Source organism: Convolutriloba macropyga, chromosome 9 (genome assembly GCF_964194025.1).
Source record: "Convolutriloba macropyga chromosome 9, txConMacr16.3, whole genome shotgun sequence".
Classification (NCBI taxonomy): Eukaryota; Metazoa; Xenacoelomorpha; order Acoela; family Convolutidae; genus Convolutriloba; species Convolutriloba macropyga.
The window spans coordinates 60,808,339-60,825,175 of NC_134476.1; the positions used below are offsets into that span (position 1 = coordinate 60,808,339).

General features: G+C 35.6%; 1 protein-coding gene and 1 non-coding gene across 2 annotated transcripts in view; one reads left to right on the top strand and one right to left on the bottom strand.

Annotated features, from left to right (window-relative positions):
- The window catches only part of LOC142345912 (glutamine--tRNA ligase-like), a 94,390-nt gene that overhangs the window by 41,090 nt on the left and 36,463 nt on the right, over window positions 1-16,837 (top strand). The window contains exons 9-11 of the mRNA XM_075398362.1: window positions 5,837-6,025; window positions 13,856-13,958; window positions 14,543-14,654. Coding sequence (XP_075254477.1) covers window positions 5,837-6,025; window positions 13,856-13,958; window positions 14,543-14,654 — 404 coding nt within the window. The remainder of the gene's footprint in view (window positions 1-5,836; window positions 6,026-13,855; window positions 13,959-14,542; window positions 14,655-16,837) is intronic.
- Trnaa-agc (transfer RNA alanine (anticodon AGC)) lies at window positions 14,817-14,889 on the bottom strand. Its single transcript has one exon. It is a non-coding gene; the product is annotated as a tRNA-Ala (tRNA).

The following is a 16,837-nucleotide window of genomic DNA, read 5'->3' on the forward strand; positions in this document are numbered from 1 at the left end:
TTCAAATTACCTTTTAGTTAACGTTTTTTTTAATGATAGCCGCCCTCGGATTCTCAGCTGGCTACTATAGCGCTCCTACTTTTTTAACTGCGTCGAATAAAAAATATTTTGCGTTACCTTAGTTCACAGCTTATTCAACATTTTGCGTGAAATCCTTTTGACTTCTCTAGGCTAGTTTCACTTTTCTCTCATTCTGCTAAAGGTGTTTTTAGGCAGCAGTTGCTCAGCAAAGCAATTCAAAATGAACAGAGTTAGTATCAAAAAACTAAATGAGAAATAGAAACGGGATAAACCCATAAAGCCCAATTTTAGATGCTCGTTATTCGAACTTTGTTTTTAATTACCATCTCTAATGCTTATTGGTGTTGATAGTAGCCCCTGCATCATCTCACTGCGAAACAGGAGTAAGTTCAGCTCAAAAATGACATCAAAATAGTTCGTAGTTTAAGATTGTTTTTGTGCAAAAAATCGTTTCTTACATTAGTTTTTTTCTCTTTCAGTCGCAATTTTGTATATGGCAATCAACGGTGGCTCTTTTCCGGCAATGTGTTGGACATGTTTTCAATTGAGTTGCTCTTTTTTTTGCAATTAGTCTTTTCTCTTCTTCGATGCTTACCGCCATCAGAAACTAGTTATTTCAAAGGGTGCTTTTTGGCAAATACATCTTTGAGTAGTTTCCGAAGTTCTGGCTATGTTTTTTCTTAATTCGCCTTACCATTTGATCAAGTTTTTCGTTTTACGTAAGTCACAATTTTCACGCTTGACTTCTGACTTACTCACTTTTTCAACTGATTGAATTTTAATTTCTTTCACGCATTGAATTACGCAATGTAGTGAATACGTTCAATGTCAAAAGAGCGAAATCAAAAGAAAAGGGATAAACCAATAAAATCCGGTCAGTAAGTCATATAGAGCATTAGGTTACCAAAGTTCATTAGAGTGATTTATAGCTTACACTAGTATTCTTTATAGCTTCACTAATATTATTAGCAGCTTTGTTTTGAGGCTGAATTAAGTATAGTTTTAGAATCTAACTGAAACTGCCAAATTAGATCACTTTTTGACACTAAAAAAGAACAGAAAAAATTCGGTCATATTCTTTGTCCTTTTTATTCTGTTTCAATCCCGATGTGCATCAAGCGCGTCAACGGCGGTTATTTTCCGGCAATTTGCCGGCTATGTTCAAAGTTTATTTTTGAATAAACTGAACTGCAGTGAACAACATTAATAAGACATGCTATAAATAGTTTGATGTAAATTTTGTAACCAATCTAAGTTCAGTATTGGCTTCAATCTTGTCCTTTCGATCCGGTCAAACTTGCGCCTACAAGTCTCAAACTGTTTAGAAGATACAACTCGACCCACTAGCAAGCACCAATCATCGCGATTAACCAGCTCAAGGTTGAGTCGATTCGACTCGCCGGTTAATTTTTTCGTATTAATGGTAGTTAGTCATTTGCCTTGAAAATGACTTCTGCGCCTAATAAATTTAACTTGAGAATGTGATCGAATTGAAATTTAGTGGAAGTCACCCAAACTAGATAATTAGTAAGCTACATTGCTTGAACGAAACGAGGGTTTGAAGCTTGATATCAAAGAAGGAAAAGGAGGCTCGGTAATGTGCGTTTGCACAAAAAGTTCCGACCCCGCTCATCCACGTTTTTCACTTAATTGTCTACCCAATGAGGAAGAGATAGAAAACTTTCAAAATTTCACATTGTTCAGCAAACCACTAAATCAATAAATTAATGCCGCATTAGATGACCGATGAGACCTGACATGAACGAAAATACGAGACGAGACAAACTTAGAGTTCAAATAACATCAAACATTAATTAAACCCAAAAGTCGATGTCTACATTTAAAAGAAAACACAATAACAAAGCAAAATGGCTTCAGATAAAAACTAAACAAAACAAATTAATCTTTGTATTCTAATTCTACCGGCTATTTTTAATTTGAGTGTCTGCCTTGTGGATTTGACTTTTTGGCAGATTTTGACTAATAGCAGATTTGACTTTTGTCCTCAAAAACGAGATAACTAGTTAGTGGCCGGAGGGCATTAAGTTGCCGGACTGCTATTATAGAGCTCTCTAGCCTCTTTGGTGTGCAGTTCACTGAAGCTGCTGAAGAGGCACAATATCATAACCAATATCATTGTTACCTTTAGAGATAGAAGAGTGTTGCTGAATTGTTTGATTGGAGTTTCTTTGGATAAAAATTTTGATAAAATTTTCAAAATTCAGACTTTCATCAAAAATTGCCCAAAATATGCTTTTTTGGTCCACTTTGTTGAAGTTTGCCAAAAATAGAGACCTAAAAATCGCCGACACAATCTCATTAAACTCCAAAAGAGAGCTAGTTGAAAATCGGTGCCCTATAAAAGTCTTCTGGAATTAAAATTTTGCCGTTTTTTTGCAAATTTAACTCGATAATTATACAAAAGGCATCATTGTTTTTTTAATATATGAAGTATTTTACTCAACAATTGTTCTAATTCGCAAACAATTAGGCGGTTTTTTCGGCGGGCGGCAAAATCAGCGATAGGTTTGATATTATCATGGATTACCATCAGAAATTTTTTTTTGGTGCTGCCTTTTCCAAATAGTTTGATGTTAATTACTGACAAAATTTTTTATTCCCGGCTCCATTAGTGACAGCTCCCTTTTACGTAAAAATGGGGCCTAATTTAGATATGGTTTTTGTTCGGAGAAACTAATGGTTTTTATGGCTTTGAAGAAGTTTTTGTAAACTTTAACTGAATTCTTGTTTTGCCTTCAATTGTTTTTCTTTTTGAGTTCTGATCGCTAAGTCTTTCCATTCAAAATACAGAGTTGGAAGTGAACCTGAAAAGTGGTTGTTAGCTAAGGTATCTTATGCCATTGAATGTGTTTGTTTTAAGGAAGTTACAGCATTTTTTTTTGAACTTGTCTTTTTTTAATATTACTTCTGTCCATTTTTGGCTTATTCTCAGTAAACACAAGTCAAATTTTCTTTCTTATGAAATACAAAAATAATTTTGTGGCGGATTGTTTGAAAAGGACGGTTTCTTGGTTTTGGTACTACGAGTTTTCATACAAAACTTTGTCATTTTTGTGCTTAATTGCGCATATTTGTTGTTGTTTTTGATTCTTTGGTAAATTGTCACATTACCTAACAATCGAACTGAAAGAAGCTTTAAAAAATTTGTAGCTGAACTTATTTATTGTTTTCATAACGTATGGTGTTGAGGGTTGCGACACCGTTCTCTTGCAGATTTTGGCAGTTTTTTATTTTTGCCCTTTTTTTGTTATTACTTTTTGTTATCGTATGGCAAATATTGGGTAATATAGATACATAAATGAACTTAAGAGCTCATACTGGCATATAGCTAATGGTTTTTAGACTTTCAAATTAATTTTTAAAAATTAAAAGTATTCTTCAACGTATCATTTTTGGTTCAGGTTGGCGTTTTTTTTTCGTTTTTTACATTGTTGTATCATTTTCGTAATCTGGCCTCATTATTGAGGGATTTCTTCAATGTTTGTTGAATTAAACAAAGTTTTTGTGGTCAAACGTTTTGACTGATGTCTTCAGGGCTTAGACAAGTTGTTTCAGAAGAATTTTGTGAAATTTAGATTTTTTTCAATTTTTGTGATTCTCTTTGCTGTCATTTTGAGATGGCCGTTTTTACAAAAAGAAAATATGATGTTCAAAGGAGACGCAAATGAACATTAAATTTTCTCGCGGTTAATGTTTTATCAATTTGATGACTTCATCTCTGTGGTTTCGTAAAGTTGTTTGTGGAATTTCTTAGTTCAGCTTGTTTTTAATATTATCGGATAGTCTTTGAAAGCTTATTTTGGCTTTGAATTTTGAAAGCTTATTTTGGCTTTGAGATGTTGAAAGCTTATTTTGGCTTTGAATTTTGAAAATGTTTCTGAGATTGGATTTATACGATGGATTTCTGAGATTTGTCAGTCGTATTTCTGTTATCTTGTAGCTTGGCATTACTGTAGACAAGCCGCATCCCGTATTTATTGAACGCCATTTCGTTGTTTATAACAGGTTTATTTTCCTCAAACGTTTTTTGTTCTTGGTACAACCAGTTTCCATAAAATATTCGTCATTTATGCATATTCGCCCATTTTTGGTTTTTAATTTGTTTTCACAGTATCACAAATGGGTGGTCCTCTGTTCATTTGAAAAACAAACGCAATCAAACATTTTTAATGTTTTTGGTGAATAGCCCCAATGTTTAATTGGCTGGGACAACGTTATCGTGCAAATTGTTTTTGTGCAATTTTTTCTTTTGACTGTATTTGTTTTTTTTGTAGTCGGCATATCCTGGATAATGAAAGGTCTCAATCGCTCTCTGTGAAGTTATAAAAGAATCTCTCAATATTTTTATTTTATGCATAATGTTTCTGATCAGTTTGACATTGATTTTTTAAAATAAACATCGTTTTATTAAACTTTGCCTTTATGCTCATTTTTTGTCGACGTGTTACCAAGTCGCATTGAGGAAATGTCCCATGTTTTTTTCTAATGAAGTGCAAGTTAATTTTCTATAGTATAAGTTTTATCTGATGCCATTTGGTTATTAATGGTGTTCAAAAATGGACGAGTTTTGGTCGTAATTAATATCTGTAATTATTTGATTTTTTTTGTCGTAGATTGTTGTATACATTTAGTATTTTGGTAAACGATATGTTGATATATTATTTTTTATCTCTTCTTCTTTTGGTAGAAAATTGAGTGAAAAATGTAGATGAGCGGGATCGGAACTTTATGTTCAAACGCACATTACCGAGCCTCCTTGTTGATTAAATTCTAAGTAGTTGATTCTAGTACATTCTGTCATAAGCTTAGACAGTTTTAACTTAATATTACTTTCACTTTGAATGTTGAATGGTGAATAGTTGAATTTTTAACTAAAGTTAACTTTTTAGTAAATTAACTATGTATTAAATCAAGGAGTTATATCAAGCACTTATTTAATGGAATTTGTTTGTCGTTTTTCTTTTGTTTAGTACTTCGACTCTATTTAGCTCTTCCTTATTTGAAGTGTTTTAAATTTCTGTTTTCAGCTCAGAAAGGTAGTAGAATTAGTAGTACGCACTGAGTGTTTTGCTATCAGTGCTGATAGTGAAGTATGTTAAGCCAACTTTCTCACTTCACTTCTGAAGTTGGTATCATAAAATACTCACTTCATTTTTGAAAGTGATTCTAATTTGATGGTGTTGTTTTGATAACAACATGAATATATAGACGTATTTGCTGCAATATTGTTCATCATCTTACATTTGATTAAAAGCTGTTCCGACCATATTACTGAGATTATAGATTATATGTTATAGATTAGACCTCTCGTCTTATCAGGAAATTTGGGGTTCAATTGAATAGTGCTGAGACAAAGTGCTTCAAGTTTCGAGGCTTCAACGAAGAAAGCAGACTAATGTTATATCATCGTAGGAAGTGTCAAGGCAAAATGTGTGCGAATTGACAAATTGAAGCTCCAATGTAGTTGTCTTTGTACAATCTTGGAATGGTTGCTAAGATTTAATATTAAGGAGCACTTCCATTTCATCCAGACCGTATCTCATCTTTTTATGCGCAACTAAACTTCAAATTCTAGCGTCTTGCTTTACAAAGAGTTCATGCGATTCATTTGGCTTGAATAGTTTCTTAAATTTTTGTTTGATGACTATTATTGAGTTATAATGAGCAACTAAAGATCTGGAGTGCTGAAAAGTATTCATAGACAAAGCGTATAGCTATCTCCACGTATATGGATACTCACTCACCCCTCCCCCTCCATACTACTCTAGTGTATAATGTTGTTGAACTGTTTCAGCAAAAGAGGTGTCAATGTCTCCGTGGAGAGACAGACCTATAGTAGAGTCCCTTCAGCTGTTCCAGGACATGAAGGCAGGACTGTTCGATGAGGGAGAGGCCACTCTCAGGGCTAAGTATGTGATGGAGGATGGAAAAGTGGACCCAGTGCTGTACAGGATCAAGTTCTGTGAACACCACCGATCAAAAGGTACACATATTTAATAGCCTCGAAGCGATCGGAAATTGTTGTGGTCTTTTTTATTCGACAAAGTCAGTAAAGAATAAAATCCGCTCGTGAAAATAATTATTTTGGCCAATCCGGTGAACAAATGTGTTTAATAGCCGTCTAAGCTTCTCAGCCGGTTATTTTAGCGCTCCTATTTTTTTGCGACTCGAAGAGGAGTATTGGTTTTCTTAAGGTCTTTTTTTACCGGAAGTACTATTCGTTCAGACGGCGTGTTGACCTAAAAGCGAAAGAGTAAAATTGCCGTCTGATTTATTTTTTTCTGAGCCAGAGAAGTTTTTGATCATGCGCTGCGTTCAGTGAATGACTTCGACTTTGAAAAGTTTTTTTTTTGACAGAATAGCACATATGGATAACGGTTTTCAGCCAGTTTTTCTTAAATGGCCCAGTTTTTTAGCTTGTAATTTGGATTTTGTGGAAATAATTTTTATTCGACGTCATATTGAAATATATCCCTCGGCAATTGATACCACGGTGTTTTGCAGCGACTAATAATGCGTTTCAAGTTCAAAATGAGCACATATTTCTTGATTTCTTTGTTAATTTTTGGCTTTTTTCCATAAACTTTTTTATTTTTAATAGCTGCCCTCATCTTCTCAGCCGGCTATTATAGCGCTCCTTTTTTTACAATTCAAAGAATTCGAATTGTATTGGGGCGCTGTCTTTTTTTTTAAGATCTGTTCACACATTTTCATGAATTTTGAAGTCAAATTGGAGTAGTGATTTTGGTCACGCCGAAACAGGAAATGGAGCGAAAAAGAGAGTGGTTTTGCGGCGTGAATTTTTTTCGCTCAAATTTTAAAGTAGAGTGAGAAAACGGTGTTTGAACAAAAATTCGGTTTCTCTGTAGTGGTTTTTTGTTCACATGCGGCAATTTCACACTGATTTTTACTGTTTTTTCGATTTTTTGGATCGGATTTTTTTCTAAATGGTTTTCCCAATCCATTCACAGCTCATTCTAGGCCTAGTTTTTTTGTTTGAATTAAATTTTCATTTCTCGCTAGTGGTTTTTTTTCACATGCGGCATTTTGACATTGATTTTTTGTTTTTTTTTTTTCTTATTTTTTTGATCTAATTTTTTTAAAATCGTTTTCTCAATTCACTCATAGTCCATTCTAGGTCTAGTTTTTCTGTTTAGTCAATGAAAATTCTTTGAATTGTACGTCAGGACTTGTCCTGCTATGTTTTTTACTTCGTCGAATCAAAAAATGTTTCGCTTTACCTCATTTTGCCGCCTTTTCAACATTTTGCGTGAAATCTTTTTGACTTCTGTAGGCTAGTTTCTCTCTTCTCTCATTCTGCTAAAAGTGATTTTAAACATCAGTTGCTCTGCAAAGCAATTCAAAGTGAACGGAGTCATTATAAAGAATTGAAGTCAGAAATAGAAACGGGATAAACCCATAAAGCCCAATTTTAGATGCCCGCTATTTGAACGTCGGTCCTATAAGTATTAGTTACCTCTCTCTAATGCTAATTGTTATTGATAGTAGCCCCTGTAGCCTCTCTCTAAGAAACAGAAGTATGTTCAACTTCGAAATGCCATCAAAATAAATTGGACTTAAAAAAATGTTTTTGTACAAAAATCTTTTTTTTTTTCAATATCTTCTGTTATTTCAATCCCAATCATGCTTATTGGAATCAACGGCGGCTATTTTCCGGCAATCTGCCGGGTATGTTTGGATCTTTCAGCCGTCTTTTTTTTTCAAAATTCAGCAAAGGAGGTTTCGATGTCTCCGTGGAGAGACAGACCGTCTTTTTTTCAAAATTCAGCAACCGGTTCTCAACCGCTTCTTTATTTTGAGTCTTTATACTGAATGCCTCTTTCTACCGCAAGGTAACTTTGTTTTATAAAATTTTGCACATACTAAAAGAATTTTGCTAGTTTTTTTCACTTTTCGTGTATTTTACCATTAATTGCTCTCAACCGAAGTTTGTAGCAATTAAATTAGTCCTGTCGGTCTTTTTTATGCAATTTTTCGCTTGACCGACTTTTCGTCTTACGGTTTTGACTTTCCGTCCTCAAAAACAGGATAAACAGATAGCGCCCATCGGGCGTTAAGTGCTCTTAGAGCCTTTCAGCTCTGTTTCGGCGCAAACTGTTTTGGAGACTTTTAGTTCTGGTGTGAATGGTGGTTCCTAGAGGAACACCCCCACTGTTGACCCCCGCCCCACTATTGCCCCCCGACGCGCTGTTGCCCCCCCCACTGTTGCCCACCCCCTCCCTACCCATCAACCCCCGGTGCACCCCCATAGATTATAGGTTACTGCATAGCTTCTAGATGTAATGGAATGATTTTCAAGATTTTAATATCAGCAATTTTTTGAAAATAATTGCAATTTTTTTAATTTTTTTTTCAAATCTTTTTGAATTTTTTTTTATCATTTTTTCCGGCACCAAGGTCCCAGGGACCTCCAAGGTTAGATGACAAGCTGTCGCGTAGTTTCTAGAGTTAATGGAATGGTTATCAATTTTCTAATGACTCCAGTTTTAGCAATTTTTTGATAAAATTTAATTTCTTTTCGAATTTTCGGAAAATTGTTATGATATTCCAAGTTTATGGATCTTTATGAGCTAGTGAAACTATATAAAGCTTGAAATAGGATACTGGATAGTCTCTTTAGACAATGAAATGGTTTTCAAGATTTTAATATCCTGAGTTTTGCTTGATTTTGTTAAAATTTGCAATTGTTTTCAAATTTTTTGAATACTATTGTCCTTATCTGAGTTTAACGATCCTTACTGGCTCTTCAAGTGTTGCTAATGATGTGTTACTAAACATAACTCCAGAGATAAAATTTAACTTTGAACATTTTTACAGCGAAATCTGGAAGCTTTTCGTTTTGATTATTGCAATATTTTGCAAATCTTTAAAATATCAGCTTTTTATTTGATTTATTTACTAACAAGGCTAGAAAAGTTGCAGAGTCGAATCAAGCTAAAGCGAGCCTCACTAAACCGTGGCTAGCTACTGAGGAAATCAATCGCTCGCCGGTCGCTTGAGAACAATTCCCCCGACGTTAGTCTGATATGTTCTTGGTTTGATTTAATATAAAGTTTTTTTTTTGCCGACATCGGGGATTTTAATTGCGTTTTTATTAAAAGTTCATTTTTTTTGGTGTTAAGTCTTCGAAATAGTCATTTTTTTATTAAATGAGGTTTTGAAAACTGTTTGACCTTTTGTTGCAAAATCTTTCAAGGTTTTCAATCTTTGAATTAAGTTTTTACTTTTTTTTATCTGTATGGGAGGATGGCTCTTGGTTTATTCTCAGTCTAGCATGCTAAGTTTTGAATTGTATTTGTTTTTGTAACTTGATTTTTAATGTCAAGAATCAAGTCCTTTTGTTTCTCTGTTTGTGTCCTTCATTCTTGCATTCCTCTAGCACCTATATTTTTGCGTTTTCCTTTTTTTAGTTGTTAAAATTTTAATGATTTTAGCTTTTTGCGAGATTTTTGTCATTTGTTTGGTTTCATTTAACAGACTGCAGTACTGACATTTTGCTGAAAATTTTTGACTGATTGCTACTGTCTGCAATTTTTCGGGAGAACTCGATATTGTTTTTAAATGTTTTTTTTTGGCTTTGAATATTTTTCTTTTGCTTTTGTTTTTTACGATTAATTTAATTTTCAAATAGTCTGAATTCGTTTTGTCTGTCATATCTCCAACAACGAAGAAGTTTATCTTTTTTCCTAATGCAGTGATTTGAAATTTAACTGTTATGGTGTTTTGAGTCTTTATTTTTAGTAATCTTTTTGAAAATTTTATTTTAGTTTCTTTGGTTTAGTTTAGTTTAATTTAGATGTTTAGCTGCCTTATGGTTTCTCAATGTGTTTTCGGGTATTATAGTTGGTTGTGGAGATCTGTCTTTTTACAACCAGCATCTTGAGGTTATTTCATGCCAATTAATAGCGCTGTCATTTCTTGAGGCTATCACTTTTTTGACCGCCCTGAGAATATTGGGCTTTTTTTAACGTTACCAAATGTTTTATTATAATGGAATTTTGCTGCGTTTCTTTGTCGTGGTAACTGTGGTGTAAAGTTTAGCTTTTTTAAAATCAAATCAGGTGAGGTAAAGAGCTGATGGTTAAATACAAAAAGTTGTTGTATCAATTTTTTTGGAGCCTTGACGTTTAGAGTCGCTTTCGGAATTCTTTCGATTGTTTTTTTAGTTCGTCGTATTACATTTCACTTCACCTTTTTGCTTTACCACAGCTTGTTCAACAATTGTGTGAAATCTTTTTCACTTCTTCAGGCTAGTTTCACTGTTCTCGCATTTTGCTAAAAGTGTTTTTAGAAATCACTTGCTCAGAAAAGCAATTCAAAATGAACAGAGTCAGTATCAAAAAACGAAATCAGAAACAGAAACGGGATGAACCATTTAAGCTCAATTTTAGATGCCCGTTACTCGAACTCGTGTTCTTAGCTACCATCTCTAATGCTTATTGGTATTGATACTAGCCTATGTGTCGTGTCACTGCGAAACAAGAGTACGTTCAGCTCCAAAACGACATCAAAATAGTTCGCACTTTTAACTGTTTGTGTTCAAAAATCATTTTTTTTCATTAGTTTTTCTCTTCTTGCAATCTCAATCGGGGTTATGGAAATCATCGGCGGTTATTTTCGGCGACCTGCCGGGTATAGTTTGTTTTTACAGTTGGAGTTTTTGTTGTTTTTTTTTCAGTTTTGTTTGTGGTTTTGGTTGCTTTTTGGAAGTTGTAAGCTAAGCGTAGCTATATTGCTGTGTTTTTGGTTGTTGATTTTGTTTCCTCCCTCGTCTGACGCTCTTTTGCATTTATACGCCGTAAACTTCACAAAACAACTTTCTTGAGCTTTTCATGCCGCTATTTCAATGCTCTTTTGCTATTTATATGTGCGTGACCGCATTTATTTGTGACTCCTTGATATAACTCTATTTGGTGGTTTTTCTCCCTTTTTATAGTTGCAAAGCTGTAAGTTAAGCGTATCTTTGTTGCCGGGATCCTGTTGTTATTTGTTCAGTTGTCTGGTGGGGACCTTTTAAACTTTTGTTCCTGTCGCAAACCTATAAGGAGTAATCTCATTAATCTTTTCTTGCCTCTTTCAGTGTTCTCGACTAGATCTTGAACTAATTGATCTTTAATTACTCTCAAATGAGAAGCAATTATTGTCAACCTGGGTGTCTTTTTTATGCAGATTTTTCGCTTGACCGTTTTTGCGCTTTTATTCTAGGTTAATATTAGACTTCGTGATTTTTTATTGATTATTAGTCGCCCTCATCCTCTCAGCCGGCTATTTTAACGCTCCCTTATTTTTACTTTGTCGAACAAAAAAATGTTTCGCTTTACCTCATTTTGCCGCTTTTTCAACACTTTTCGTGAAATCTTTTTGACTTCTCTAGGCTAGTTTTTCTCTTCTCTCATTCGGCTAAAAGTGATTTTGAACATCCGTTGCTCAGCAAAGCAATTCTAAATGAAGAGTCATTATCAAAAAACGATATCAAAAATAGAAACGGGATAAACCCGTAAAGCTCAATTTTAGATGCCCGTTACTCGAACTCGTGTTCTTAGCTACCATCTCTAATGCTTATTGGTATTGATACTAGCCTATGTGTCGTCGCACTGCGAAACAAGAGTACGTTCAGCTCCAAAATGACATCAAAATTGTTCGCACTTTTAAGTTGTTTCTGTTCAAAAATCATTTTTTTCATTAGTTTTTCTCTTCTTTCAATCCCAATCGGGGTTATGGAAATCATCGGCGGTTATTTTCGGCGATCTGCCGGGTGTAGTTTGTTTTTACAGTTGGAGTTTTTGTTGTTTTTTTTTCAGTTTTGTTTGTGGTTTTGGTTGCTTTTTGGAAGATGTAAGCTAAGCGTAGCTATATTGCTGTGTTTTTGGTTGTTCATTTTGTTTCCTCCCTCGTCTGACGCTCTTTTGCATTTATACGCCTTAAACTTCACAAAACAACCTTCTTAAGCTTTTCATGCCGCTATTTCAATGCTCCTTTGCTATTTTTATGTGCGTGACCGCATTTATTTATGACTCCTTGATATAACTCTATTTGGTGGTTTTTCTCCCTTTTTATATTTGCAAAGCTGTAAGTTAAGCGTATCTTTGTTGCCGGGATCCTGTTGTTATTTGTTCTGTTGTCTGGTGGGGACCTTTTAAACTTTTGTTCCTGTCGCAAACCTATAAGGAGTAATCTCATTAATCTTTTCATGCCTCTTTCAGTGTTCTCGTCTAGTTCTTGAACTAATTGATCTTTAGTTACTCTCGAATGAGAAGCAATTATTGTCAACCTGGGTGTTTTTTTTATGCAGATTTTTCGCTTAACCGTTTTTGCGCTTTTATTCTAGGTTAATTTTAGACTTCGTGATTTTTTTGTGACTAATAGCCGCCCTCATCCTCTCAGCCGGCTATTTTAACGCTCCCTTATTTTTACTTTGTCGAACAAAAAAATGTTTCGCTTTACCTCATTTTGCCGCTTTTTCAGCACTTTTCTTGAAATCTTCTCTAGTTTAGTTTTTCTCTAGTTTAATTTTTCTCTTCTCTCATTCGGCTAAAAGTGATTTTGAACAACAGTTGCTCAGCAGAGCAATTCAAAATGAACAGTCAATATAAAAAATTGAAGTGGGAAAAAATAGAAACGGGATAAACCCATGGAGCGCAATTTTAGATGCCCGTTATTTGAACGTCGTTCCTATAAGTATTAGTTACAATCTCTAATGCTTATTGGTAATGATAGTAGCCCCTGTAGCCTCTCTCTAAGAAACAGAAGTATGTTCAACTACGAAATGCCATCTAATTAAATCGGACTTAAAAAATGTTCTTGTACAAAAATCTTTTTTTCCAATCTGCCGGCGGCTATTTTCCGGCAATCTGCCGGGTATGTTTTCAATTGCTCTCAATGCGAAATAATGTTTGTTGTTTAAATAAAGGCGATCGTTATATGTAAGCTGACAAGGACCTGATAGCCGAGTGGTTAATGCCTCTGTCGAGGAGAAGGATTCGGACTCAGAAGAGAGGGGTTCGAACCCTACCTTCTCCTTATGTTTTATTTGCACCCACTAAACTAATGGACAGTAGGTCTTGGGCTGAATGGCTTGACAATCTTCAATTGTTTTCAAAAAAAGTTAAGCAATTATTTTAGTCCTGTCGTTCTTTTTTATTGCAATTTTTTGCTTGAATGTTTTTTCGTCTGAACTATTTGACTTTTCGTCCTCAAAAACAGGATAAATAGGCAGCGCCCAGTAGACCTAAGAGCACAATAAGTTCTTTATTTCAGCTCACTAGTCTCCAAGTATGCGCTTCACAGAAACTGTTTTGGAGACTTATACGTATGTTGTGATGGGCGGTTCTTGAGATGTTAACCTCCACCCCCACTCCACCACAACCCCCCATCAGCCCCCCTTTCACTTCCTACCCCCATCCCCAACCTTGCCCATCGTTCAGGTCGAAAGGGCCCCGTGCAGCCAAAAACCGTCCTCCCAGCGACCAAAATTAAATAAGCGTATAAAAACTTTTTTGGAAATACATAAATAGGTATTTCATTCGACTGGCCTCCCTATTTTTTAGCTATAGCTACAGCCAAAGCCAATCCCTTGCCAGTTGTTCGAAAGGAATTCCTCCGATGGTAGCTGATTATGTTAAATTGCAACCCACTAACCCAACCCCCCCCCCCCCCCCGAATTTTTTGAAATTAAAATTTTAGAACAAGCATTAAATAAGGTGTTGTAGAGAAGTGACAATTTTTCAAATGATTCCACTCGAGATGTAAACTTGGAATTAATTATGGCGTTGAGTGTGTTGTTGTGTTTCAGACAAGTGGTGTATCTACCCCACTTATGACTTCACCCACCCTCTCTGTGACTCAATAGAGAACATCACCCACTCTCTCTGTACTAAGGAGTTCCAGAGCCACAGGTACTACACATTCACATGCGCCACTCTCCTCTTCCTTCTATTGTCAACAATTGAAAGTGAATTAATTTGGCATTTTTAATTTGTTGTTTATCCTTTTCACATCTGAGAGTAACATTATGTAACAATGTATCATTAGGCATTTTGTACAAATGTTATTAAGACGATAGAATGCGCTCTTCTGGGTGTAGTTGGTCCGATTCCTGTTAGGCCTAATATTTATCATGATTGCTGCTGCTGCTGCTGTTGACCATTTATTCATGAGTTACTATATAACTATACTCAATTGCAATGTTTTCGCTGTTTGAAAAGGCGATTGGCTCAATAGTGACAGATAAGATAAAGCTGTCACTATAAGTGGGATCTTTTCTGATTCTACCCTCCGCTTCCTTCACTCCCAACCCTGTCATGAACACACATGCCATGTTCTCTTATCAACACACATGATATGAATCTATCACAACCGAACTACTGATTTATGGACCAATGAGACTTTTATGATCAATTATGATAAAACCGTCTGCTAAATTTCCCATTTTTCCCTGTCGGCCAAATTTCCTAGCAGCATGTATATCTTGTGTGATTAGATCAATGTACTACTGGCTGTGTGATGCAGTGGATGTTTACTGTCCAGTCCAGTGGGAGTATGGCAGACTGAATCTACACTATTCTGTTGTATCCAAGAGAAAGATACTCAAGGTATAATATATCTATCTCACTCACACATACACTCCATTATTCATTCACACTCATTCCTTCCTTCTTCCATTCTCTGTTCAAAATACACTGTCGATATTGATTTCAAATGCATTTCACAAACAAACTGTACAATAATACTCCTTTGGAGTGAGACAAAAAGACTGGAGATGCGGGGCATCGATCCCCGTACCTCTCGCATGCTAAGCGAGCGCTCTACCATCTGAGCTACATCCCCTTGTTGAGTGACATTTCACAAACCGTTCTTTATTATTGACGTTGAGTTAAAAGTTGTGCGATTAATTCAAAAGCGACAAGCAACACAGACCGGGATTGATTCAAGTTCGAAATTATACTTCGAAGGGAAATATATTACTACATATCCGTGAATGGAAACAAATAGGGGGCTATGACAGTAGGTCGAAAGAAAATTGCAGCGAAAAGTTTGGACACTAAATCGAAAGCGAATAAATGCTTTGATTTGCGCAAAAGAATACGCGATTGTTGTGTATACCTAAATTTAAATTATTGGACTGTGGGGATATTTTACGTTATTTACTGCTCAAGACAGTTTGTTTTTTTGCAACACTTTGCTGATTTAGGCTCTTTTCTGTTATTGCCCCCCCCCCCCCCCCCCCCCCAAGCCATATATAGCCAGTCGGTGTCAGGACAATTTACCCAATTCCATTTTACCCAATGCCATTATACCCAATGCCATACCCATTTATCCCATTGCTAAATTAACCAGAACTACTATTTAGCCGACTAGAAAATAAATGGCCTGTGGGACTTGATATGAAACTATCACAACCGAACATGGGATTATATTGTCCACAAACATTTTAAACCATCCTTGTAATAGCTACTGCTAATGGCGACTGCAATCGGATAATTGAACAAAAAGATCAAAGAGCATTGGGTAAGTTGGTATTGGGTAAAATTGCATTGGGTAAAATTGCATTGGGTAAAATTGCATTGGGTAAAATGGCATTGGGTAAAATGGCAGGTTGGGTAAAATGGCGTAGGGTAAATTGGCATTGGGTAAAATGGAATTGGGTAAATTGTCATGTAACCAGCCAGTCTATTTGCACCCCCCAAATATGTACTTTTTGGTCCTTAAAAATCCCTTATTTCAGTCATAATAAAATGCCGGTGCCGGTTGTAAAAAAAATAATGCCATAAAGCTATTTCTGTGAAAGAAAAACGCAAAAACATTAAAATTACGCATTATATTTTGTCTGCTTACATTATAAGCAAAGTTCAATTACCGTATACGTCTTAATTTCAAAACTTCGCTGCATAACTAAATTGTAAATGCCGTCTTGTACTGCTATGTTTTTTTACTTCGTCGAACAAAATGTTTCGCTTTACCTCATTTTGCCGCTTTTTCAACATTTTGCGTAAAATCTTTTTGACTTCTCTAGGCTAATTTCTCTCTTCTGTCATTCTGCTCAAAGTCCTTTTAAACAGCAGCTGCTCAGCAAAGCAATTCAAAATGAACAGAGTCAGTATAAAGACTTGAAGTCAGAAATAGAAACGGGATAAACCCATAAAGGCCAATTTAGATGCCCGCTATTTGAACGTCGTTCCTATAAGTCTTAGTTACCATCTCTTATGCTTATTGGTATTGATAGTAGCCCCTCTAGCCTCTCTCTAAGGAACAGAAGTACGTTATGTTCAACTACGAAATGCCATCAAAATAAATCGGACTTAAAAAATGGTTTTGTACAAAAATTTTTTTTTCAATATCTTCTATTCTTTCAATCCCAATCATGCTTATTGGAATCAACGGCGGCTAATTTCCGACAAAATGAACAACTAAAAACAAAACACCTCTCAATTTTTGTTTTCCCCTCTCAATTCTTATTCTATATTTTCCCCTCCTGCGCAAGGGATCTTTTCAACAATTGCCCCCCCCCCCTTTGGTACCTAGTAGAGAATCGCCACCCCTTCTCTGCTATACTTTACCACGATATTCTTGGCCTACAGTTTAGATAGCCGAATAATAGTTTAAGCGCAATTGCGGACCGCTTTTCATGGCCATGCCTCTCATGCGATGTGGGATGTAATCCGGAAATCGGGGGTCGGTTATTGCGGCGAAGCGCGCCCACCGACCCGCCACTCGGAAATTTTTTTCGCTTTGTATTCCGGTTCGGCTAGTCGCCATACCATGGCGTATTTTATTC